The sequence below is a fragment of the Coloeus monedula genome (assembly GCF_965178545.1).
Source record: "Coloeus monedula genome assembly, chromosome: 2".
Taxonomy (NCBI): domain Eukaryota; kingdom Metazoa; phylum Chordata; class Aves; order Passeriformes; family Corvidae; genus Coloeus; species Coloeus monedula.
Genome location: NC_138782.1, coordinates 17,510,471 through 17,536,507, shown reverse-complemented (window position 1 = coordinate 17,536,507; position 26,037 = coordinate 17,510,471). Strand labels below are relative to the sequence as shown.

General features: G+C 44.3%; 1 protein-coding gene across 1 annotated transcript; it reads right to left on the bottom strand.

Annotated features, from left to right (window-relative positions):
- Positions 1-348: 348 nt before the first annotated feature.
- On the bottom strand, positions 349-25,488 carry LOC309570345 (ankyrin repeat domain-containing protein 9-like; the record flags this gene model as incomplete). The annotated part of the gene is made up of 2 exons (XM_082277081.1): positions 349-453; positions 24,616-25,488. The coding sequence occupies 2 exons, from the start codon at positions 25,486-25,488 to the stop codon at positions 349-351; spliced, it is 978 nt and encodes a 325-aa protein (XP_082133207.1).
- Positions 25,489-26,037: the final 549 nt, after the last annotated feature.

Sequence of the window (26,037 nt, the reverse complement as noted above, 5' to 3'; positions counted from 1 at the left end):
TTATCGACAAATAAGTAACATTAATAACACAGAAGAGTTGGTCACTTCCTTCCAACCACCCTATACATATTCTGAGCATAAAGGAGGCAAAACAAACCAGAGCATCCAAATGTTCTTCTTTGGAATGGAATACTCCTAACCTTTTTGCCCTGGACAGATTTTATCATTAGTCAGAGAAAGCATTATTCAGGGCAAAGAGTACAAAAGGTAGAAGTACTGAGCTCCTATATTACGTTAAACTATTTCCTATGGGGATCTTCAGTAGCTCTTCTCACAGCCTCAGTTTGTTGTTGGAGCACAAAATACAAACAATCCATTTCCCTACAGCACATACACAGTAAGGCCTTATCAAACTTTCAATGAAGTACCTGGTGATTCTGGGATGAGAATATAAATGATTGCTCCCACTCCCAAAATAATTAGTTTGGTACCAGAGAAAGCAGTCTTCTGAAGCTTCTGGAATGAAATGGGGAAGAACGAAAGGAAAGGAGAAGAATTGATCTGCCCTTAGATAACAGTTGCACAGTTGTTCTCACATCTCCTAACCTCACATTTATGTGATGTTGCACATCAGCAATATGAGGTTTTTCTTGAGAGCAGCACCTTTATTTATTGCTGCTGAATTAATTTTCCTTTAAGAAATAAAGTTCTTCTACTGCTGGTATTATTGGTCTTCTCTCTCCATTTTCTTACAGCTTTGAACTAAATCCTGTCACCGCTTCTTTCTCCTGAAGTGATTCAGAGCACTGTGCTTCGGATCACAGGGCTGCAAAGTGTCATTTGGTCTCTTTTAACAGTAACCACAGACAACAAAGGCAGCTGGCTTTGCCACGACTACTGGATTTTGTAGATGTCTGAAAACAAGCCATAAGTGAAATATCTGTGACATTATGCATTTGTGATACTATTGCAAACAGGAGCATTTCCATTTCTGTAGGCTAACCCCTATTGCCTCCTCCAAGAGTTTGCCATCAGTCCCTCACGCTACTGCTCCCATCCTGAGGGGCTGTGTGCAAGCCAGAGATGTTTATTAGACAGAGTTAATTCCTTTCATGCTCCTTCTATGCATGGCTGTGACTGACAGAGGCGGGTGCTGTTTGCAAGTGTCAGTGGAGCATGACCTCGAGTTAATACACTGAATGATGAGAGAAAAGAAGATTCATTCAGCATGTGAGCTCTGTGCTGAGATTAGCCAGAAGTACAGAGCACATACAAATTGCTGTTTTGTCAGCACAGCGCTTGGCGGAGTTTTTAAATATTTCAGCTATTCTAAGCCATCATCCTCAAGGCCGGGGCAACTGAAAAAAGAGGAGGATCAAAATAGCATTTCCAATCCAAACACCATTGTTTTAGATGTGAGATTTGGACCTGGATGCTTAAAGCAATGCATGGCAACCACAGCCCCAGGTTTGATGTGAAAGGACTTGCAGTAACATGCACAGAGCTGTTTACAAAATTCAGAGAAGAAACCGCAGGATATGTAGCTTTTCAGTGGTAGACGCCTGTTCAACTCCAGCCTGGTGAGGAGAAATTGGAAGTTACAAGGATCTCCACAGTCTGTCTGTCTGCTTGTGCTAATTGCTCTCATTTCAGTTGCCTGTGGCCATAAGTTGGTCTTCCAGATGCCATCTCTACATCTGGTATTAGCAGAGCACTCAGGGGACACACAGGCCATGGCAGGTGACCTTTTCTCTTACCCCACAGTTCTGTCCAGGCCTGAGTGTGTCTGTCTGGGGGACACTGTCTGCATTAATGTTTAGGGCATAGATTTTACCTGGACTTGGCTAAAACATTAGAAGGTTGGGGGAAACCCCTGGAGAATAGCAGTGTTGGGATTTTTTTGTGTAATTTCTTCCCAGCCATGTAGTTGGTCCTTTCTTAGAATCTTAAAAACAACAGAGCTGTTAGCAGAGGTATTGGAAGAAATAGAGTTTCCCTCCCTCCTCTGAGGGAGTTCTGGGTCCAGCAGTAACTATTACCAGAGGCAGGATTGTAGAGAAGATATCAAATCTCTTTCTATCTGTGCTTCCTATTGTTGATTCTGACAACTACATCTATTTAGGGTCAGATTCTATTGTACATTGCTGCTTTGAAGCCAGCAGACAATAAATGCAGAATTTAGAGCATAATAACTCTAGTACTTTCAGTGCAAAGGATCCTCTGTTCACCTCTCCTCACTGCCTGTCTCCCTCATGCATGGCTCTCTTGACTTTGTGTCTAACCCTGTGCTCAAAAACCTCTGCATCATCTATTTCTCTTGCAGTCCTAACTGAAGGAGCTGCTTCTCTCTAATTCCATTGCCATCTATCAGGTTTTTGAGTCCCTTAAAACAGCAAGACACAAACTGGTCTTATGTTTTCTCAAAGGAGATCAAACCCTAAGAAAAGGATTACTACCTTCTCCTCTTGCCCTTCTTCTATCTCCCCTGTCACAGCTGCCCCAGAGAAACAGACATACAAAAAATCTGCATGAGAGGCAGAAGACACTAAATGCCTTCTTTTGTGAAGGCACCAATGTCTATCCTGGGGTTGCTGCAGCCCATTAAACCTAACACGCGGAGATTTTGGGGTTGCTTTCTGTTGATAAACTTTGGGGGTTTGTTACTAACCACCACCAGTAGCTCTTAGGAAGAAGACAGGTTTTGCTGAAGCTTATTGCTCTTTAAATAAGAGTAATTTACAAGTGGATACAGTTTAGATTACCAAATTATTGGCAGCACTTTTGTGCATCCTCTGGTTTTTTCCCCCAGTTATCTCCATCATCTGCTGACCCAACCAGAGCTGACTGCGGCTGAAGTTGATACAAAAAGTATCCCAGCTGATATTGGCCAGCTTGTCACTCGCTATTTGCTTTTTCCCTCTGTTCATCTGCTCTGCCCTCTCACATGGTTTCTCTCTGCTTTTCACATGGGTCACTTACCATGTGAAGGAGTAACAGGAAGAGAAATGAGAGGGCAGCTGTATTAACAGTTATGCAGAATTATGTATTACATATTTCTGTATCCTTACTTGTCAAGCCCTTGCTTGATTGATGTGCTTTTGTCCCGTGCTGCTGTGGGCAGAGTCAGTGTCATTTGCTTGCAAGGACATGCATACAAGGAAGACTCATTCTTGCCTCTGAAAGGATGCGTTGGCCAAACTTCCAGTGAGCAGCAGAGTTGAGTCAGCAGAGCAAAATTATAATTAAAAAAGAGAAAGAAAAAAAAAGGAAAAAAAAATACCAGCCATCATTTCCTAGAGAGCTCTGCAAGCTTGCTGGAAGCCTCTTTATAGCCTTGCAAACGCTGTGAGTGGTGTGCAGGCAGTTGCCACTAAACGGTGCAAATGGGAGAACTGCAGGAGCTCACCATCTTTCCACAGCGTCAAGACTGGAAAATACCCCGAGCCTGCCATACAGATGCGGTACATTAGACTTGCTCTGCCACCTCCTGGCCGTTCCAGACACCGAATTTAATATGCTAGGCAGCCTACTTTGTATCTTAATCTCTTTCTGGTCAGGGGCCTGACCTAAGGTTCGCTGAGGTGACCAAGCTGTAACCTCGCCCTGGAAAGTATATGCAGAATGAATGGATAAAGCCGTTGGGACCATAAATATGAAACAAAAGCTTTGCTGTGACCTTCACACATATATTTTAAAACACGATGAAAACATTAGAACTCTTTATATGATGGCTTCCCATACAAATGTGTTGTAGTAGAGTTTCTCACCTCACAGTGGGGGGGAGATCACTGCCTCTCGAGTTATCTCTGATGTTGCAATTGTCAGGCCTCATCCTCCCAAACATTCAGGAATCTCTGCCTCTTTATTGCTCTGTGGAGAGGAAGTTCTGTAAATATACAAACAAGGACTACATACTCGTTTGTTGTGTAATATGGGACTGTAATATGGAAAAAAGGCTCTAGTTAATATTCTTCTTATTTCCTTCCTAGCTTGCAATGTGTGGTAATATTTCCTACTAATGTTGGTGCAGGGATGGAGATAGATATTGACTTTCATCTCTGTACAGAATTCTAGCTTTACTGCTCCATAAACTGCTCCAAGAGAATAATAATAACATGATGTCATGATTTATAAGCTCAATATAATTTTTTACATTTTTATACAGTTTCAAATAGTATTTGCTTTCACAGTTTCATTTTATCTGAACTTCTATTCAATGGAAAATTATAGAAAATCTCGAGGAAGTTGTAGCCTAAGGACATATTACCTTTGGCAATACAAGTCCTCTAGTAAAGAGGGAATGTGGGTTTTAAGCTCTTGTTGCTCCAAGTCTGCCCTTTAGTCATCAGTTTGCAGCCCCACATTATTCCACATTCATTAAGGACTCTTATAGCCCACTGAGTGAAAGATTTTTCAGAAAACGTAAACCCAGACAAAAGCAAGAGTGACTGCATTTTGAAACCCACATCACCTTTGCTCTGCAGCTGAGCAACATCAATTTCATCTGGTAGGAGCACACTCTTTCCTTGGTTTACATGTGTGGGAACAAGCGATGCATTTTTAATGAGATTTATTTTCATGACAGGAACTTCATTGACTATTTGCATTAAAGACAAGCTAAATGAGCTGTTCAAGAGTAGAACAAGCTTTCTCACATTTGTTTCCTTTAATTAACCCATATAGGATGTTAATTTTGGATTAAGTCCTGCCTTACATCATTTATGAGATCAAAATCATCCTTCCATAAAATCTTTGATCACCTTATTTTCTTCATGTTAACCCTTTGAGGACATAACTCAGAGAAAAATTAGAAGGGCATTTGTTTTAATGTCCTACCACAAAAATACAGTAACTTTTTTTCTGTTTTGTCTCAAGTAAAAAGTCAATTGTTAAAATTTCCAGCTGACAGAAATTTGTGTTTCCAGACAGATTTACTTTAAGTACCTAGTCATTTACTGGAATTACCAAGTCACTTCCCATGTTAATCGAAAAGAAATTATATTATATGAAACCCTAGTGACCTCCAAATGGAACTGAAACCTATTAGGTTTGAAGAACAGATCTCTACCACATGTGCTAATAAGTAATTGGTAGCAGTAGATGTCTGTTATCATCCACAGGGATCAGTTGCATGAGGTAGAAACTCAGTCAACAAATTTGAGGGATGTAGGATACATCCTTCATCACCAGCTAATACAGATACTTGCCAACAAACAAACATGGAGATTCAAGACAGCCTTGGATTGTTTCAGTGTTGGATGAGAAAGAACAGACATAAGGAGCTGTATAGATGCTGGTTCTGCTTTCTCTCTGCTTACTCTCCTTCCTCCCAACTCCTTCCTCCCTATAATATTAAGTCCAAGTAAAATCTCCAGCTTCTGCTCCTGCTGACCCTGCTCCTCACTCTGCACCCTGCAGTGCTCCACTCTCCACAGGAGAAGATGCCAGCCCCGGGTTGCAGCATGGAGCTGCACACAGGCAGATGAGCTGGCAGGGAGACACTGGAGGCTGGAGGGTGCTCACTGCAGATGTCACCGCCAAAAATTCAGCTGCCAAGTGAACAAGCTTCTACTGAGGGTGTTCAAATTAAAATTAGTCAGAGTTTGTGATTTGGCCAAGATATGTTATCATGAGGACAGTGAAAGGTGCTTACTTGATACCAAAAATGCCTTTTCTATAAAGCCTGGAAAAAGTAATAGTTCCAAGCCATGGTATTATAAGATCTTTAACCAGGCAAACATAATTGCCATACTCTAATTTTTATGTGTGATTGAACAACTTCAGATAAAATTTTACAAAGTGTGGCTGACATAAGCTGCAGGTAAGGGTGCCTAGAAAGACAGTGTTATAAAACATTCTAGATACCACTGCAATATCAGCCTTCTATGACAGTACCGAAAAGCCTAATCACATCTCATGGCAGTAATGGAAACACCTCTTACCATCATTCCCAGAGAAGGAAGCATAGGAGAAGCATCTTGAACCTCTTTCTTGACTCCAAGAGTCACACCAGAGAAAAGTTAAGGAACAAAGCACAATATACACCTTATTCAAAGGGTACAAAGTCTAGGCCTGGACACGGATTTGGAACAGGGAGTCTCTGTGCTGTGGAACTGCCAGCACAGCCCTGGCTCTGGTGTGGGTCAGCAAACGTTCTTCCAGGAAATGCTTGTGCATGGTTTGGGGGCTGACAAAGGCTGCAAATGGTTCCCAATAGGCAGTTTGGATGCAGATACCTTGTTTTGGAGGCTGCATGGGTTTAGCTGTGTCTTGCCAGGAGTTTACTAGATGTTTACTAACTTGTTTACTAGCAGTTTGTTTACTACCTTACCAGTTTGTTCAAAAGCAGAGAGAGGTTCAAACCAGCTCATAACCCCAAGGAATGACTGTGGTTACCCAGGGAGATGGTGCACCTGTATCTTACTCCCCACTTACTTCCATTCATCATCAAAGAAATAGGCCAGTGGTGCTCAGCTTGTTAAACTTCTCAAGCCAAGCAAACTTCCTGTTGGGAACAACAGTGTTTAAAATTACATCAAAAGAATAAGGAGGAAGGTAATTTTTATACCCATAGCAGGAGACCAAAAAGACACCATATCAAGCACATTTTATCAGGAAATGAAGCCAAGGATCATTACTTGGAGTATTCAATAAATGTCATTAGAAACTGCACTTTTCTCCACTTGGTTCTTATCATGACATCTTGGCAAAGAGCTAAGAACTATTTCTAACGAAGAGGTTATGGATGCTGGCAGATAGGAGCAGATACCATCACAAGAGATTGAACTTGAAGAACATTATATGCCAGATTTTAAAAAAAAAGAACTTTTGGAGCTAGTGAGAAAAGATCAAAAAGAACGAGCATGGCAAAGTAACAACTGCAAAGGTAAAAATGACAGAAGATATTTTTAAATTGCGTGCAAGAGTCCAAGCATCATAAGGGGAGCAACAGTTAGAAATGGGAGAATTTTAAAATGACCCAAAGCAAAGTGAAGACAGAATATTAAGGAATCTTTACAAATAGGTAGAGAATAATTTCTCTGAGGAGAGGAGTGAAAAAATTACTTAACTCAGTGCCATCCAGAAATGAATGAAAATCAGTGAGTTCCAGTCCACAGGGGAACTTTAAAGCTAGATTTTGGAAAGCAAATACAGTTCATTCTCTCATCTTTCCCTTTGAATCCAGTGACATAACTGCTGCTGAAACTCTGTAAACCTGTAAGGAGGAACATAAACCCATCACTGATGATAATTTAATGTATATGATTAACAAGGAAGGAAAAAGAGAACTACCTCTCTGGTGCCATCAGTCACAAATCAGCCAGGCCTACCTCAAGGCTGCAAAACTTGGAGAATCTGACAAGTTTACAAAAATACACCAAAAGATTCTTCTGACAGATACGGCAGCCCCCTTGAGTTAGGAAAGTTTTAAGGCCTATTGCAGAAGCAATTGAATTGGGAATAGTTTAAAAAAAAAAAAAAAAAAGAAGTGGCCAAGAAAGAACAATGCTGTTCTGAGAATAGAAGCAAAAAGCAATGCATATTCCTATGTTTAGATCACTCAATCGAGAGCTGTGTGGATTAACCTAGTGGGAGGTAACATAAGCCTGCAGCCAGCTCCAAGAGCTGTGTTGAAATTTTGAAATGCAAATCTTGAGGAGCAATTATGCAAAAACTCTTACTAGGCAAGTTTTTGGGGAAACCTTAAAAATAAATTGTAAAGAACCACATGAGGCAGCACTGTGTAGAATAGTAATTGCTATGCCAGGGGAAAGAAATGAAAGGAATGTGCTAAGAATGTCATCTCTGACTCTGCTGTGGAACACTGAAGTTCCCCAGAGCATGAAGTGAGAGCTAACAGAGCACTGTAACCACCAGTACAGGCACCCATCCCATCCTACAGCAAGAGAAGAGCTGGGCATTAAAGGCACAAGCTCCAGGCCTGGAAGAACACCCTGACCTAGAGGAGAGAGCAGGGTCAGTTCCAGAGCATGTCTGGAGGTTTGAACTCTCACAGCTACACAACACACCATCAAAAACAAATGAGGTACTCTGCATACTGGCTTTTGCTTAGGAATAAAGATCAAGCCCTCTCTTCAGACATCTTCAGTAAGTCTGGATTAGGTGAAATGGATTCCCAGTAAAGACCTGCAAGTAGTGACCGATCAGCATTCTGACATTTGTTTGCTCAGGACAAAAGAAGCATGCTGCTTTGTTAAGTCCTATAGCAATGTGGCTTCTTGTAATGAACAAGCAACCTCAGGTTCTTTTCTGCACCTTGATCCACTCAGAGGAGGATTTACAATTTAGTTTTACAATTACAGTTAAAATTTACCTTTGCAATCGCCTAATTTTTACAATTTACATGGACTGATTTTTGGCCCTGGAGTAGTTACTGTGCTCAACAGGCTGCTGAAATGTCTGCCATTTGGCCATCTCAAAAAAATCGCCAGGAATAGAGTCCAGTGAGCCCCTGCCTTCTGCCTAGGCCCAATATTCCCTGTGTGCTGCCTGTCCCAAGCTTGAGGAAGTATAGCCTGTTTAGCCCCCAGCATCCGTAAGAAGAGCAGCCAGGACAGCAACATCAGCCCAGGTGCCTTCTGGACAGGAGAATCACAGAAACAAAAGAAAAGAGCAACAACCTCGTCTTTGATCAATTGCTGCTGTCTGGTTTTGAAGATGGTCCCCTCAGACAGGGTGATGTGACAATTCTGGCAGGCTGCCTGTGATCCCAGCCTGTGTTCTGTCTGTGTTAGAGAGACACTACCCAAACTTGTCTCCAGAATTTTAGACATGCAGCCTCCCTGCAGCAGGGCACTAGTAAGGGAGAGTGTGAGCACATACTTCACACAGAAGCAGGGAGCAGGAAACTTGGTTCCTTTCTACTGCACATTTCATTGATCTCAGGGACTAAAGGACCTGCCATTTCTCCAGAACCTTGGGTTTGCACATGGGAAGCAGGGGAAATAGTGCTCACATTCCTTTGAAGAACACTTTGACTGTGATGGGAACCAAGAGGACACACTGCTGTGGCTAAATAGATGCAAACCTCCTTCCCAGTGCTGGATTGATGCAGCAATAAATATACAGTTGTAAACTCTGCAACCTCCTGAACTAGCACAGTATAAGATTAGAGGCAGCACCTTAACTATGCACCCTCATGTGTGTGCATCACAACACATCTCTGATGACATGATTATATATGGCTTCTAAAATAATGTAATATTAGGCAGTTTTGTTCTACAGCCTTATTTATTACTTCTGAGTCTGTTGTCTCTACTTAATCTTTTCTTGCCTGGAAGAACATCACTCCATCAGTGAATCAGCATCTCCAGAGAGGAAACGAAATGGAGACACGTTCATAATATACAGCAAATCGCTGTCTTAACACTCAGTTAATGTTCCACAGTGGATTAAGAATTATTGTCCTAGTATTTCAGCTTAGTCCAGATTTAGTGCCCCAGTGGAAGAATTAAGGACTAGATGAAACAGTGCATGTAAAGCTACTTTCTAGAGCAATACAGGAGCATGTTCCTATCACAGTCACTAAGGCAGGTATGCAAAAATCGAGGAGCAAAAAGGTTCCCTTTTTGCAAAAGTTTGAGTAAGGGGAGAAAAATGCATTTGGATACCAAAAGAAGTTACAGTGGTACTGCTGGAAAGCAAAAAAAGATAAGCTGGTTAAACAAAATTATTTTACTGTGTGCAGTCATAGACAGAAATATGACTCGTGCCTCCATGGTCCATGTGTTGTTACAGATCATCCGGTTTGGTACTGCCTGGAATGGAAAGAGACTTCACAGCAGCTGATGCACAAGTCCTAAACCTTTACTCACAAAAGACTCCCCTGAGAGCTGAGGTCTTCAGTGAGGATCTAAATTTGAGAGTGATTTTCTCTGAAATTCCTACCTCTATCCAAGGAATAGTCTTGCAGCTCCATATCTGCCCACTGCTCTCCCTTTCCCTTCTCTGGCTCTGACGTGCTCTTGCAGGTTTGTGATGACTAAGAGTTGTTGAGCTGTGTGTGTTTTGATGGGATCTGAATTGTAAAACCCAGGAAGAAAAGTCCCTGTGAAGGTTCCTATGATCCTCACTCTTCCTGCAATTTCAAATATCAGCTGTGCTACCATGAGCTCACACATCTGACTCACTGCTTCTAATCTATTTCCCTCAACTCAGTTTTGCTTTGGCAATATTGCCACCCCCACGTCTCTTGGTGACTGAACACTGAGCAAATTAAATCCTGATCTTTCTCTTTGACTGTCTCCTCTTGTTCTCTCAGTTTTTATAACAGAGATCCTGCCATATCCCTTTTCCTTCAGGTGAAGTAGCCATACAGCTCCGATTGCTCACAATACTCTTTTGTACATTAGGCTATACCTAAACACAAATGATTTTTCTTCTGCAGTGTTTCTAAGACTCAGGACAGATCACAGCCTTGACCCCTTTATCTTCTGCCTGACATTATCTCCTCTGTTTCTGGCCTCCCTGAGACTGCAGCCAACCCAAAACACAGCTTCCAGATTGATCTCATGCCCTGCATAATGATGGAATCATTAACACTTATTTTTCCCTCCTCATTCTCTGTTTACCCCTGCAGCATAATTTTCTGCACATTTCTGCTTCCTGCAGTGCCTTTCTTAACCTGCTTGTCTGTTTCTGACATTTCCTTTACAGTTCTTCCCTCCATTCTCACAGCAGTGCTGACTCTGAGCACCAAGTACAACTTGTTTGTCACTCTGTCCTTTTCCTTTCTCTCATGGTGCCATGATATAAGTGACTTTTTTTTCGGCCTGGCAGATCAATGACTCTCCATGTGCCAGTAGAGCTGTCTCTGTCCCAGGAGCTAATGCATGATGTCACATATTATCCCATCTTTCTTCAAATCCCTCTTCAAAACATATTTCCCTCTCAGACAGAGAGTGACATCATAAAACCAGAATAACCAAAAACCACACTGCCATTGGGCTTGCTGAGGGAACTACAGCCAGGCATTTCTTCCTTGTGCTGCTAAATAAAATCCATTCTGTAATAGAAAAGGAGATGATAAATAGTATTACTGAGCATGGCATGAAATGCAGAGACTGAGAAAGATACCTCAAGGTTTTAAGCATTCTAAATTCATCATTTCTTCACTGAATGATACAATGTCTACATTGAACTGTACAGTCAAACTCGCCACTTCTAGCTCCATTCATCAGCCATTCTATGCACCCATTCCTGGGAAAAATACAGGGGGCTTCTGGTGCTGCTGGAATACATGACACATTTCCCACTGACCCTGTGCAAGTCAAGCATTGGCACAGGCTTACATGCTGCAGCATCTTGATCTCTTACCTATTTCTATAGACTAGCTCTTTACTAATGTAGTAATTGCATTTGTTGTCAGTTCCTCCATTTCTCTACATTTGTTACTGTAACCAGATACGAGATATTAACCTTAAACATTCCGGAGCTATCCCATTCTTAGGCTGTTTCCTTCTACTTGGGCTTAGAGAAGAATGAAGGGAATGCAGTTTACTTACCACTTACGTGGGGTTTCTTTCCAGAGTTCCAGGAGCACTCAAGGCTCAAAATGTCTTCTGTTACCACATCAGAAGCTTTCTGGTGAGTTCTTTCCTGATATTAGCAAGTGTGCCCTCACTTTGAAGGTCCCTCATGTTGCTGCTCAGTGCAACTCATGCTATTTGGTCATGGGGCTGCTTTGACCAGAACAAAGGCTTGTGAGTGCCTTTATAGAAAGCGTAAATGGCTGGGCCTGGGGACAAGAATAGGAATAGGATGCTTGTGCTACTCTACAAACTAAACTCAATCATCCATCATTTCTGCTCTTCATTTTCCAAGTGTGCCCATGCCTCATGACAGTCCAGGAAAATGGAGGGACATTCTTCCCTGTCGAGGAGGTAGATAATGCTGCCAGTGTGAAAGAATGAAGTGGACTCTTATGAGCTCTCTGGCTTGTGTTTTCCACCCTCAGTGTTCTGTGATTCATCTAATTAAGGTACACAGCCTGCAAAACAAGAGGCAATTTGGAACTTCTACTCATTAGCTGGGCATGAATGGGATTTTTTTTTTCCTCTTGACTGTCTTCATTTTATCTGCCGCAGTTCTTCATGACTCAAACTCCAGAAGGGTTCATGATTGTGTGGGTTGCCTCTGGCAAAGGCAAGTAGCTTGAAAGTAAGTGTCTGTCTGTCTGACTTTTACTTCTCTCTGAAAACAAACACTGAAAAGCCTATTCCCTGAGCGACTGACCCAGCTGCTGTCTCTTCCCTGCTTGTTGGGGTACAAAATGATTAATCTCCTTCTACACAGTTCAGTACTTAAAACATATGTGAAGGGGACACAAGGGCTTTCATATTAAGCAGGGATAAAAAAAGACTTGTTTTACTCTTAATGAAGAAATAATTTCCTTAAGAACAAAAAGCTCCTCACAGCCAGTGCTTATAAATTGCTTAATTGGAAATACACATAACAGTCCTATGAGGATTATCAGAGTGCTTCTAGCTGGAATTAGAGTCAGGAAAGAAAAGTTATTTTAGAGATGCTAATAAAACAGGAGGTTGTGAAGGCTTCTGGGATATATACAGATGTTTTATTTCAGGCTTTGCATATAAAGCTGATTTTTAACCAATTTGTTATTGGTTTGCAAGCTCTGCTGATTAGCCCTGAAGCAGAGGGGAGTGAAAATAAAGGAACAAACCCCCAGATCAGAGAATGATAGCTCCAGAAAGACAGACTGGGTTTTTTTTCGCTGAGACTTCAGGCTATTGGGCCAGCTACCACTGCCTAGGTATTTGATGTTTCATAAATGTGCCGGAAACACAGATAAAGACATCTTTGGCAGTACCATTCCTTGTTTCCTGGTAGGTATGAAGCCCCTCAGCAATTCTTTGCTTTCTGCAAGAGATGCCCACTGCACAGGCAGGCTCCTTGCCTGGGTGCAGTGGAAGTGCCTCCTGCCCCAGCCACCCTTCTCCTGCGAAAGTGGAAAATGGTGGCTCTCACAGCTCCACCACCAACTCCTCTGTCTTTTCTGTGCAGGAGCAGTGATCCAGTGGGGCTGCATCACATCCCTGGATTTTATATACTTTGCTAAACACAGATATGAAACCTCTCAGCCACCCACGGCCAACTTAAGTCACCACAGCTTCTCCTTTCTCTTGGAGAGAGCAGAGAGGATGGAAAATGTCTGCCCGGTCCTCATCTCTGCCACCCTACAGCGACCCTACAAGCCCCATGCAAAACAATTTGCTTCTATTTATAGCTCTTCGTCTAGAGCCCAGCTCCAGGGTCAACTTCCATGGCACCTTCTGTCACTGAATAAACCCCAAACCTTTCTTTGGTGGCTAACAATAAAGGCACTTGTACCATGTTCCTGCAGCTGGGTTTGCATATTTGGGTTTGGCTTGGACACTGCATCCGAAAGCTGTGCTGTGGGATCACCAGATGGGCTCAGGCAAGGGGCAGCTGGCAGCACTGGGGTCACCTCACAATCCTGGGGTCCCCTCACAGTGGCAGGGTCTTCTCACAGCCCTGGAGTCACCTTGTTGTCTGGAAACATGGGATTTGTGTGCAACAAGCCTATAATTACACACTTGAGACAGACATTGATTATCTCAGAGTTGCACAAGCCTGGGTGCTCAGTGGTATTCCACAAATCAAGCACACTACTATTAAAACCTTCTGCTATTTATACCTTCTAGCAAACAAAGGCATTCATGTTCATTGGCTGCAAGTTACATAGTTCTCTTATTCATTAGTATTCTATCTTCTGCTTGTTAATGATTCTCTTGCTTCTCCTGCTGATTAGTCCCATACTCAGTCTTTCTCTTCTTTTGGGTCCATGGGTTTCCTGGGTCCATGGCCGTGAGTTGGTGGTCACCATCTCCCCCTGCCAGAATTGCCTTTTACCCAACTGGCGCTGATTCCGCACAGTTGCTGAGTTGTCTTTATTAGTTTCTTCCTTATCTTTGGGGTCCTGCCAAATGTCCTTGTGGCCCATAAATTCTGCATTCTTTATGTCCACTATCAGCAGCGCATCCTTCTCCCCAAGCTTTGTTAACCTCCCCCGAGGTCGGAGACCACTGAAACACCTCGAGCCCTAAACCTTAACAAGGTAACTCTTCCCACAGGTAATTTGTCCGACACCTGGCCATCACTCAGGGATTGCTTGTTAGCTGCTGTTTCACGGCTTAAATCTCCTTTCCTGCTGATTAGGCTTGAAAGCATGCGAAGATCAAACGCCAAAGAACGTGCTTTCCTAAGGAAAATTTTACATATTCCGCGTTTTGCAGCACCCTCGCGGTCGGAGGGGTCCCTCACGGCCCGGCCTCCCTCATGGAGGCAGACGAAGGGAAGTGGCGCCACCTGGCGGCCGATGGTGGCGCGGCGGCCCAGGCCCGGCCGGTGCCCGCACAGGCGCCGCCGGGGTGGAAAGTAAGAAAAGTAGTAAAAAAATAAAAACCAAACCCAAAGCAAGACAACGGGGCTGTGCGGAAATGATCACCGGTAGCACCTGCACAGGTGTAAGGAGCCCTTTTTACTTCTCCGCGGCCCAGGCAGTCAACAAGCCAGGACACACGTGGGAGAAGGGAAGGCTGCTGCTAGCTCCTTTTTATGCCTATCCGGCTCTGCCCAGCTGAATTTTCTTATTTTATGAGTTACAATTTCTATTTTCTCTTCTAATAAACGGTGGTATTTGCGTTCAGAAGCCCTACAGGGCTCATATGCTGCTGATGCTAAGGAGAGGCAGAAGAAAAGGTGTCCCTTTGGAAGATAGATCCACTTCAAAGTTGTGGCAATTTGAAGACTGACTGTCAAAACACAGGGAACCATGCAGCGAAGCAGACAACAGCCGAGCAAAACTGGCTTTTCAGACAACACTGCAGGAATGAAAGAAGAAGAAAAAAATGCTTAAGGCATTTGAAATGTAAAACTTAAACATGGGGCTTTTGTTTTAAAATACCTTCCATTTTTTTCCCTTCCTTTTAGCTTGTGAGAGCATATTCATTAGAAGCTTTCCCAGGTCCAACAGTTTCTAGATTTTATTGAGGATGGTTTAAAGGTCCACAGGGAAAATAAAAGCAGTAGCTACTACAAAGTAAAGCTGCAGCTGTCTGTTAAAAGTCTGACCTGATCCTAAAGGCAAAGAGTTGCCTACCTGAATCTTAAAGGAGTTGCACTGACAGGTCCTGCACGGAATCTCAGCAAAACCTGGCAGGCTGGCACCAGTAACGAACTGGGATGTTAGTCATGGAGTCCTGCCTGGCTGAGGCAGGGGCTTTTCACTCTAAAAATAAGTAAGAGTCATGCAGGGCCTCTTCTTTCACATCAGCCATGGTGCTTGCATGTATGTTTATGCTGTAGGCTGTGTATCATGTGCAGTCATTTTAGAGCTTGAAATTTGGGTGTTCATCCCCTCCAAGGCAGGGGGGGGGAAAGGATGGAGGGGGGTCCCCAGATCTAAATATCTGAAAAAGGTGAATAAGAAAGGCCATGGACAAGTCTAGGTTTGGACTTTGTCATTTAAGTGATGTTTTTTAATTGAGGGGATGATCATGTGTGTTGGGGCAGACCTGAGACATTTTGAAACATGGTTCATGTTTTCCAGAGAACACAAAGCATCAATCTGCTGCTAGAATCTGTTAATTCTGCAAAAGAAGAGCTGAGTAATTTTGTGGGAAAGCTACCCTCAGCCTCCCTGATCCCAAATTTGGGTAACTAGCCATACCTTACCCTTTCCTAAAGCTCACCAGATCTGAGTAAGCCTGTCTAAGGAAGCATGTGAATTTCTGAGTGCTTAGGGAACACACCTCTAAGCAGAAACCTAATTTAGGCAGAGCTCTTTCTTCCTATAATTTTGGCTTTCCTTTCATGAGATCCCAAATTATACATGGAATGTAATTTTATCTCTGTCTGTCACCATGCCGTGCTCTGCAGGCTGGTAGAGAAGTAAGCCAAAGCTTGTAGCTACCAGTGAAGCTCAGTTCTACCCACGGGAGGAGTCCCATTAAAAAAACCCCATTTGATCACGCAATCACCTCTATAGGTGAGAAGTTTAGTGTCGGAAAATATATGCATCACAGCTGAAAATAGTATCTCACTAAGATTTGTAAACTCAGAAAAAGAGTCTGCTTACAGTGTCACTGCCTAACACCTTCCAGGCAGAAGAACAGAGATTTTTGTCCTATAGTTGCTCATTTTCAGCTTCAGTCAAAGCCTCAAAATTAGAAGATGCTTTTAAAAAATACCGTCTGGATTTCCCCTGCAATCTCAAGGCAATGTGTTTTACCGAATCACAGAACCAAATAATATTCTGAGTTGGAAGAGACCCACAAGAATCGAGTCCAACTCCTGGTCCTGCACAGGACAGTTCCAAGAATCACACCGTGGGCCATACTTCTGTAAGCAGACTTTGCACAATCCATAAATATCTTTAGGTCCTTCTAATGGACAAAGCTTTTTAATTCTGCCATCTCCTGTCAAAACAGGTTTTTCTGCAAAGTTTACCTTCATAAAAATTGAATTGCTTGTAATTTACTTGTCTCACTCAAAAGGACAGAGGATAAAGGAGAGATCTGGTGAACATAATGCATCTGGATTCTCAAAAAGCTGTGGGCAAGGTTCCACACCAAAGGTTATTAAAGAAATGAAGCTGTCATGGGATCACAGGAGTTATTTTGTGGAGTGAGAGCTGGTTGCAGAATGGCAAAGGGTGAGGAAGAGTCAGCTGTGGAGGGTCCTGGAGACTGGTGCAGGAACCAGTTTTGTTTCGTATACAACCTGTGGCTGGAGAAAGGAGTGAGCAGCGATAGCTCTGTGTTCACAGTGCTCCTGGAGTTTTGCTAGTATCCAAACACCACACAGGTAGCAAGAGGCATCTGAAGGACCCCACTAAACCAAGTGGGAAAAAGAAGTGGCAGGTGGGCTTGGGTGCAGATAAATGTGAATTGCTGCCATAGGGAGTTGTGGATGTGACTGTATCAACAGGCTCAGAAAAGAGCTAGATAAATTTGGGACACTAGGCCAAGAGATGAATGGTGAAGGACTAGGCAAGGGTATACCCTCTAACATTCCCAATCCAACAGCTGTTGGAATAAGGCACTGAGGGAATAAGCAGTGAAAGTAGCCGGGCAAAGGTGCTCTCCTTACCCGGCTTCTCCCATTGCCAGTGCTGGAGACATGGCGTGGTGCTGGGAGCACCCAGCACCACGGATGTGGCTTATGTTCCTACTTCGACGAAAATTCTGGTACAAGAAAATCTGAACAAAGACTTTCAGCTATCAAAAGAAGTTGTTTTTTATAATATTTTGATTATTTTTAGTGCTTTAACACTGTTAAAAACAAAAAGCAAAGTATTACAATATTATCAAAATTTTGCTATTCTTTAAGAATTATCTTGATAGATCTGGATCAGTTTTCTTCCTTGTAAAATGGGGTTTGATTTTGAATTTTCATTTTGGATTAGAACTGAAGCATATTTTGCAATATTGTCATTTTTGGTAGAACAGAAACATCAATTTCCAGTCAGCTCTAGTGATTATTTCCTTTTCTAATGCTTGTCAGCCTCTCCTTTATCATCCTGACATTCTCTGTGACCCTGAAGCCAAGCTCCAGGAGAAAGTGGCAGGGGGCGGTTTCTGTGTTGCTTGCTGTGCTTATAGCTTGTACTGTGGTTTGGGATTCTCCAGACTATTTTCCCTATTTCTGTTCAGCTGTGGGATCTGCTTCCCACAAGGCATCTTGCCATACCGCCTCTCCCCATGCTTTTATTCCCTTCCTTCCTCCCAGGTTTTCTTGTGTGAGTCTGACAACTCTGTGATAATCATTCCTCCTCCTCACTGCTCTCCACAGGGATCTGTGTGGGTGGGCATAGCTGGTGTACAGAGCACAGCTCTCTTCTCTCTATGTACTCATGAAATTCGCCAAAAGCCTTCCCACCAGCAATAAACTTCTCCTTCACAGAAGATCCATAGCAAAATACACACTCATTTTACTAGAGCTGGAGCTGGCACTGGAAAATTATGACTGATTTTCCAAATCAAGCACTGCTTAGGAGTCATCCCCAGAGAAATCTGGCTTCTTGACTTCAGAGCAATTTCCAAAGTGCTGGAGACAAATGCAGGCATCTTGGGAGCTGGAGCCCGGTGGTCATCCATGTCACCAGCTGAGTGTGGTGATGCAGCAGAACACAGAGCATGCTCCCCCAAGGCATTGCTGCTGTGCTGGCCAGGCAGACACAGGACAGTGTGGGACATGCCAAACCTATCAGCTGCTTTTGGGGTGACTCACGCAGGGACGTACGCCCAAGTAACTGAGGCGTGGGCAGGATTTCGCTCAATGCATCATCTGCTTGTGACAGTGCTTCCCCCCACACAAGGGAATATACCCTTTAAATTTCTCTATTTAAATACCTGTCTTGCTGCCTGCTGGTGTGTGGGCTCCAACTAACTACAGTTGTAAAAAACCCAATACGTCCATGAGACTGGCTCTGAGAGATGCGTCAGCTCGGAGCTCCCTAATGGTCAGCCCCAGCAGAACTGCCAGGGCACGAGAGAAACTGAAACAGATTCCTTTTCTCAAATACAGCAAACACAGAAGCAAATAAGCCAGAAAACTACATCTTTGGGGACCACATTCTTGTGATGAAGTAGTTAGGGATAAATCTGCTATGAAGGCAAGGACATAGTCTTGACCTTCTTTAAATGAGATCAGTGAAACTTCCCTCTCTGCATTCTTCCATGAAACTAATAACTTACTATGCAAGCACAGGCTCCAAGGAGTTATCCTTTGATTATAGCTTGCATGTACTACTGTGCCTTGAGGAGATCTGTGGGTACAGTTGGTGGTGGAGTCTACATCCCATGATTATCATCATCATCCTCATCATCCCAACCAGCTACCCATCACCTGAAACACTTCGGGTAGCTGTTTTCATTAGAGAAGCAGAGGATTTGGATGGTTCAGGTTTTGGCACAGAATCTGGTGGATCCTTAGCCCACGGAGAGCAGAGAGGGTGAGATGTGCACATCTGCCTGAAGAACTTCAACTGAGCCTACAGGAGAAGTTGATGCTGGAAGCCTTGCCAGGGCATTTTCCTGTACAGAGAAAACCTGAGGAAGGAAAGGAGCTTGTTGACAGCACACAAACCAGACAAGGAAAGCAGGATGCTGGCACTCATGTTCATGGCAAACAGCTGCATAAGCTGAACTCAAACCTAAAAAATGAAAATCTCCAAAACCAATTACCATTCAACCCCTGTTGAGCCCCTCCTTCTGATTCATCACCACCTTTCCACAGATCTGTGAAGTGTGGGTTCACCTCATCACTTGGGGTCATCCTCTGACAGCACAGTCAGCTACTGTAAGCCTGTGAAGGGAAATATTATTTTCCTCAGATCACATTTTTTGAGATAATGGCTCAGCAGTCAGAATGAAATCATCAAACAATAAGATGAGCCACAGCAAAACCAATAGATACTGGTGGGTGGTTTTGACCAATTGGCTAATAAAAGACACATCAATTTTATATTGCAAGTTTATTATAGTAATACAATCAGATTGAATTATTTTCACAGCTAGTATACCTAATTACATCAGGCTATGTAGATATACTTTATTCCAGCATGTTACAATCTTTTTTATCTTTAATCATGCAGCGAGTAATGTGAAACACAATTATAGGGAAGATTTTTTTTCACCCCTAAAAAAGAGAAACCAAAATTTTAAAAGTATGGCTTTATAAGAAAGTTATATGCATACAATGAACATTCATTTGTACTTAGGCATGGCAATATTCAGTTTTAATAAGTGAACAACTGCATCTGTCACTGCCATGCTGATTCCAAAAATGCCAAGGGAGCTGGGAACAGGGAAATGCCATCGATGTTAGAGATGGAAAATATATATCTATATACATTCAGAGTATGAAAAATATAAAAAATGTTTTCAGGGATTAAGTGTCACATTTATTTGTATGCTGAAGTCAGAGTTATGGAGTTATGGAGCCTTGAAGAACACAAATGCACAAAGGGTTTGTTTTCATTTAGACCAACAAACATCAGTAGTGATGGAAGTGACTTAAAAAGCGTTACTTCAGGTGCAGGGAGGTGTAACTGAGGTCAGAATCTGTCCTGTCCTTCCTGCTAATGATGCTGCAGAAATAGACAGAAGCATAGGGTTAGGAAGTCATAGGTAGCTGAATTTTGCTGGCAACCCAGAAAAATAGAAAGACAAAGATGTATGTTTAAGAGATTTTATTTTTTAAAAAAATGTGTTCTAGAATAAAGTGTGGCCAGCATCACAAACTTTGCTGGACGATTGTAGTGATGATTGTAGTTGCTGGCAAGCAGAAGCCCTTGTGCTTGGTGTTTGAGGTAAAACACCCACTTTAGAAAGAAAACCAAAACTGCTGTCTCTTTACAAGAGAAGAAGAAATGTCCTTACCTGTCAGCAGCACAGAGCCTGGGACACACACACTGACCTTGTGAAAAGGCTGCTTCCGTAGGGCATCGCTCAGTGCTGGTACGAGGAGTGCAGTGGGTGAGTGCTGGCAGTCGATTACGGGTTCGCCAGGAGAGGGCAGGCAGACACACACGTGTGCGACAAGAGGGCAGGCAGACGCTCACACGTGTGTGACAAGAGGGCAGGCACTCACACATGTGGGACAAGAGGGCAGGTAGACAGCCACACGTGTGTGACAAGAGGGCAGGCACTCATGTGTGACAAGAAGGCAAGCAGACACGTGTGCAACAGAGGGCAGGCAGACACACCTGTGTGACGAGGGCAGACACACTCACACGTGTGACAAGAGGGAATGCAGACACGTGTGACAAGAGGGCAGACACACCTGTGTGACAAGAGGGAATGAAGACACGTGTGACAAGAGGGAATGAAGACACGTGTGACAAGAGGGCAGACACACTCACACACGTGTGACAAGAGGGCAGGCACTCACACACGTGCACACTCGCATCTGTGCATTTTCACTCACTCCCATCCCCCCCACTGTGCTCACTGAAGTGCTTCTCACCAAAACCAAAGGCTCACACAGACAACTCAGATGCTTACAATGCCTCTCCTCAAAATTGAAATTAAAAAGATGTAACCTGTAGAGCCAACCTAAATCCAAAGATCAGAAAAGACTTTACCCTCTCCCCATTTCTCGTCTTTATTCTTTTTCCCAAGTTCAGAAATACAGATCTTAGAGACACTTACTCAGTATGTAGATATGCAGAATGTAAACATCACCACACAGCACCCTGCACTCTTTTTGATTAACAAACTCACCAACATATTTGCCATGCAAGCAAAGGGATTTTTCAAGACCATCAGGTTGCAGGAAGTCTGCAAAATATTTTGAGTTTATTTTTGCTAATGACCTGGCTTAGAAAGAATGGAGGAAAAAAACCAACACAGACAGGGCTGAGGTAGATTTGGCCGTATCTGATGTAATGTCACTGTATTGAGCAGGAAGACAAGTGGGATCTCAAACTAACAGGCAGATCACCACAATATAAGCAAACATGGTTCAGGGAAAAGATTTCCCCATTCCAGCAGAAGGAGTGCCTGTCCTGCAGTCATATTGCTACAGGCAATGGAAAGAATTGTTACTACCATGCTAATGACCCTAAACTTTGGCCCCCTGGGGCTGCACATGGGAGGCCTGATGTGATTGAGAGCCAGCTGGTGCTTCATCTCTATAAACGGTCAGGAAAAGGAGGAATGGGGGGAGGGGGGGGGCGGGGGGAAGTGGAGTGATCTTTTCTGTGTGCTTAGTTGCCTGTTACACTCTGGGCTGGACACACCAGAATTTTACATGTTGGCCAACAGTAGACCAGCAGCTTTCTTCCAGGCTGGGGTACCAGTCTCAGGAATGCCCCAGGAAGAAACTGTTCAAGACAATTAATCTTCTATCCTCTCCCTTGGCAGGCGGATTGAGGGGAGCCGCCCACATGGACAAATGCATGCACACAAGCATCCTGCTCTCTGCTACAAATCCACCCATGAAGCCTGAAGTGCCTGATTCCTGACCTCTGCATTGATCCCAACTATAGCAGCCAACAAGAGACCCCTGCACCATGTTACACTCGCTTGCTCCCAGTGGGCTGCTCCGGCTCTCTGAGTACAGCCTCCTGCCTTAATAAGAAAGTGCTCTCTGGTAATGTCGACAGTGCCTACCTGCCTCCTTGGATTTGCAAGATGAACAGCCCTGCCCTCCCTCCTGTCTTTTCTGAAACTCTTTACAGCACTGAAACTCACATGGTTTCGAGCCGGTGCAATAGCACTGGATGAATTCCATTTCCTCCTTTCCCGGGATCTCTGCTCCCGGGACCTAATTACTATTCTAATAATATCCTTCACCAGCCTCCTCCGCCTCTCACCCACGACATCCGGATGAGATACCGCAGCGCTGCGGGGACAAACCCAGTCCTGCTCCTCTGAATTCGCGGGGTGCCACAGGGGCCGTGCTCTGCATAGTCACTCTGGGCAGCCATGAGAGCCTGCTCTGTCCTCTGCCTCCAGCTCCGGGTTTTCGGGGGAATATGTGCCGGTGCTGGGGAGCCTGAGGGCTCGGCAGAAGCAGCTGAGCCACCGCTTATAATGCAAATCTGCCTTTGCTTCCCAAGCTGTGACAGCCTCTGTCTGCAGCACAGGCTGCTGGGCGAGCAGCCTTCCCCCAAAACCCTCACCCAGCACTGACCCTGCATTTCCCCGTTCGCAGCCTCCCCCATTGAAAGCGGAGGAATAGACACAGATGGAGAAGGACATTTAAGTCCCCATGGGCAGGGGTGGAGGGACACTGCAGCACCAGGGATGTGGGATTTCAGGAGAAGGGTTAACTCCTTCATGGCCTGCTTGCCACTTTTAGGGCTGGGCTGGCATTTTCTCTACCTCACCAGCCAGCCTGCTTATTCACCTGGCCCAGCGCAAGTCGCACCGGAACTGAGGTTCTCCCACGGCATGTGGGAAGAGATGGCTGGGAGGAGCATCCCAGTGTCTCAGGAAGGATGTTCCAGGTAGCTGTCAGTGGCATGTTCTGCAGCATCACAGTAAATCTCCACCTGGCCATGGCTGGCATTGCCAATGTCCTGGCACACAGGAGGTAGCCCACGCAGAGGGAAACTAAATGGAAGTTCTCCCTGTGCTGACGGAAAGAAGGGCGCAGGTCCAGCATGGCCTCCTTGGCACAGGCAGGGAATTAGCCAGATGAGACACGAGCCATTTTTGCACAAAGCAATTGATATTTGACTGCACATCCTTTCTTAGCTAGAGCCTTGTGGAAAGCAGTTTGTGCTCCACAGCCTTGGGCTCCAAATCCAGCTGAAGAGAAGAGTGAGTTCCTTCCTCTCTGCTGCCCAGTATGGATCTGGGAAGTGAGTTACGCTACTTCAGCAGAACAGAGGGTTGCATTTACAAAGAGGGGGAACCGCTGGGGTCCAAAATAAGGGATGTCCCCCAAAGGGAGTCGGGATTCTGCCACTGCTCTGCTGGTGCTGAGAGCAGCCCAGAGAGCAGGACCAGTGCCTTGAGCAGAGAGGGCAGCGTGGTTCAGAGCTACCCAGAAGGCTGCCCAGCCCCAGCCCAGCTTTCTGCAAATTCACCCTGCCCACAGTGCCCAGTCAGTGGGAACATTTTGTAATTTCCAGGATAAGGACTTCTGTCTGGATCTGAGTGGCAAAAATATTCCAATTGACAACAAGTAACAACTTTTAACAGCAGCATATCATACCCCAGCTGAGGATAGCTAACAAATGCCTGTGGCGCTGAGACCCACAAGGAAATCAAATTAGTGAGCTTCATCTCCTGTAGAGATACATGCTAAAACACAGGTCAAGGAGAAATAATGTCACTTATGAAAGACAGGGCTCCCACTGTCCCTGCTCCGATTGCCACTTGTTTACTGGACAGCAGGGAAAATGGTTCTTTCCCCATTGCACGAGTAGAGGCATCAGGGCTGGGATTGCCTTTAACCCCCTTGCTCCCAGGTGAGACTGGATAGTCTCCATTATCTTTTCTGTGGATCTTTATTTCCCATCCCCCAGGAATATACACTCGCTGCCCCTCTCTGAACTCCTGCCCTCCACACCATGACCTGCCATAAAGTAACTCGGTAGGATCAGTTATCCTACAGGAATTGCCTCTGCATCCCTGCAGCATCAGCCATGGACTTTGTGGTTATTACTAATAATGCTTGATCATTGTTAGAAAGGAAACACGATGTTTGAACCTTGTTGGTAGGGGACGGTATTTCTCCCAGCTCTAGCAGAACACAGTCCCACAGTGACACCATTTGAAAATCCCACTGGGCACGTAGTTCCTTTTAACGCAGGTGCATTACACAGGATACAGTTATCATATTGGGAATTCAGATACACTGATACCAGCTGACAACTAAGAAACCAAACATAACACAGTCTCAACTACAGTTAACCCTTCACATGCACAACAAAACAGAAAACGAGGAAGGCTTTTGCCTTTAAAAGTGCCGTGCCTGCAATCAATTAGAAAAGACATTTAAAATCTTGTCACAAAGTATTGGATTTTCCAGCATAGCCTAATAGGTTAAGTACTAAAATCACACTAAAATGCAGAGGGTGGTGGGTGACCAGCTCCTCTAAGTTGCCTTTGAAAATCCAAGACCCATTGAATAAAGTCAAGGAAAAACATTTACCATATTTTTTGCCGGTAGCTTTTTGCCATAGGATGGTAAGGGCTTTAGTGCCTGAGGTATAGGTAGTTCCTGGATGCTTTTAGGGAAGTGGGAAGGGGGAAGAGTCTGGAGAATAGTTTGCATAGCTTGCAGATATAAAGAAGCAGGTGTGTTCCCCACCAGGCTGTTGAATTTGTCTTCTCCCAGCAAAGCTGTCCAGTGGTCTGGATGCTCCTGCAGAACTTTCCGCATCTTAAACTGTGGGTTGGGCATGAAGAGCAAGAGGTAGTCGAGGCAGAGCTTCTTTGATGCGACATTGACTTTGGAGTCCCACATCTGCTCCAGGATGACGTCCAGCGGGGTAAGCCCTTTACTGTCCTCTATCCTGGGAGATGCTCCATTCCCGAGGAGGATGAGGACCGTTTCTGACCTCAGCAGTTCACAGGCAAGGTGCAGGGGTGTTTTCCCATCTTCCAGATGAAAGCAACCAGCCCTATTGATATAGGAGTTCAAGCTGGGGAGCTTGTGTGCAATTTTGATGATCAGTCCCAAGATATCTCTCCTGTCATATGTGACCGCCATGGCTAGGTGAGGAGCAGAGGATGGACAATAGCAGAAATGTTCCCCAGGCACCTTGAGAGCCTCCTCTGGAAAATGAGACAGCAGATACTGAGCATAAGGCAGGTGATTATGCACCACTGCATAGAGAAGGGCTTCTGAAGGTGAGTAGGTTCGAAGGCTGGCATTTTCCTCCCAGTAAAAATACTCCATAGTTCTCATGTCTTCCAGCATCCACACAGGTTTGTGATCTCTCACAGCCTGGTAGAACATATAGGATAAGAACTTGCAGTGCCTGCTCTGATCATCCTGCAGGCTGGCCTGGTTACTGGCCATGGCTCAGCAAATAAAGAACAGCTCCACGTAAAATCACTCCAGACTGTAAGATCGGTGCACTTGGAATGCTGATCCCGATGCTGCTGCAACCTTCAGGCTGTCATTGCTGCCTGGACTGCACAAGCTGGAATGCATGGGCTGATCATCTCCACCCATTCATTGTTTTTCCCCTCACTGCAGTGGTTTTGTTTAGGTAAGCACAATCCCACAGGCTCAGTTAACCCGTGCCATGCAAGCAGATGGTTGGTGAGTACATCTCGCTCTGCGCGTGGCACAGGTTACTGAAACACTATCAGACTGCCAGTGATTCTATACACACACAGCCACAGAGAACAGAGGGAGAGACTAAAATTAGCTTGAGAGGTGAGGCGGATTTCTGTCTGCATTTCGTGTCTAACCAGATCAGCTCATACACTGCAGCAAGTGGAATAGCAATATTCCTCTATTTTATTTTTTTTTCATGTCACTCACACACACGCAGCTCATTATGTAGTAAAAAATATGTAGCAGTGTAAAATACTCCACAGCTGATAATAGGCACAATTCCAT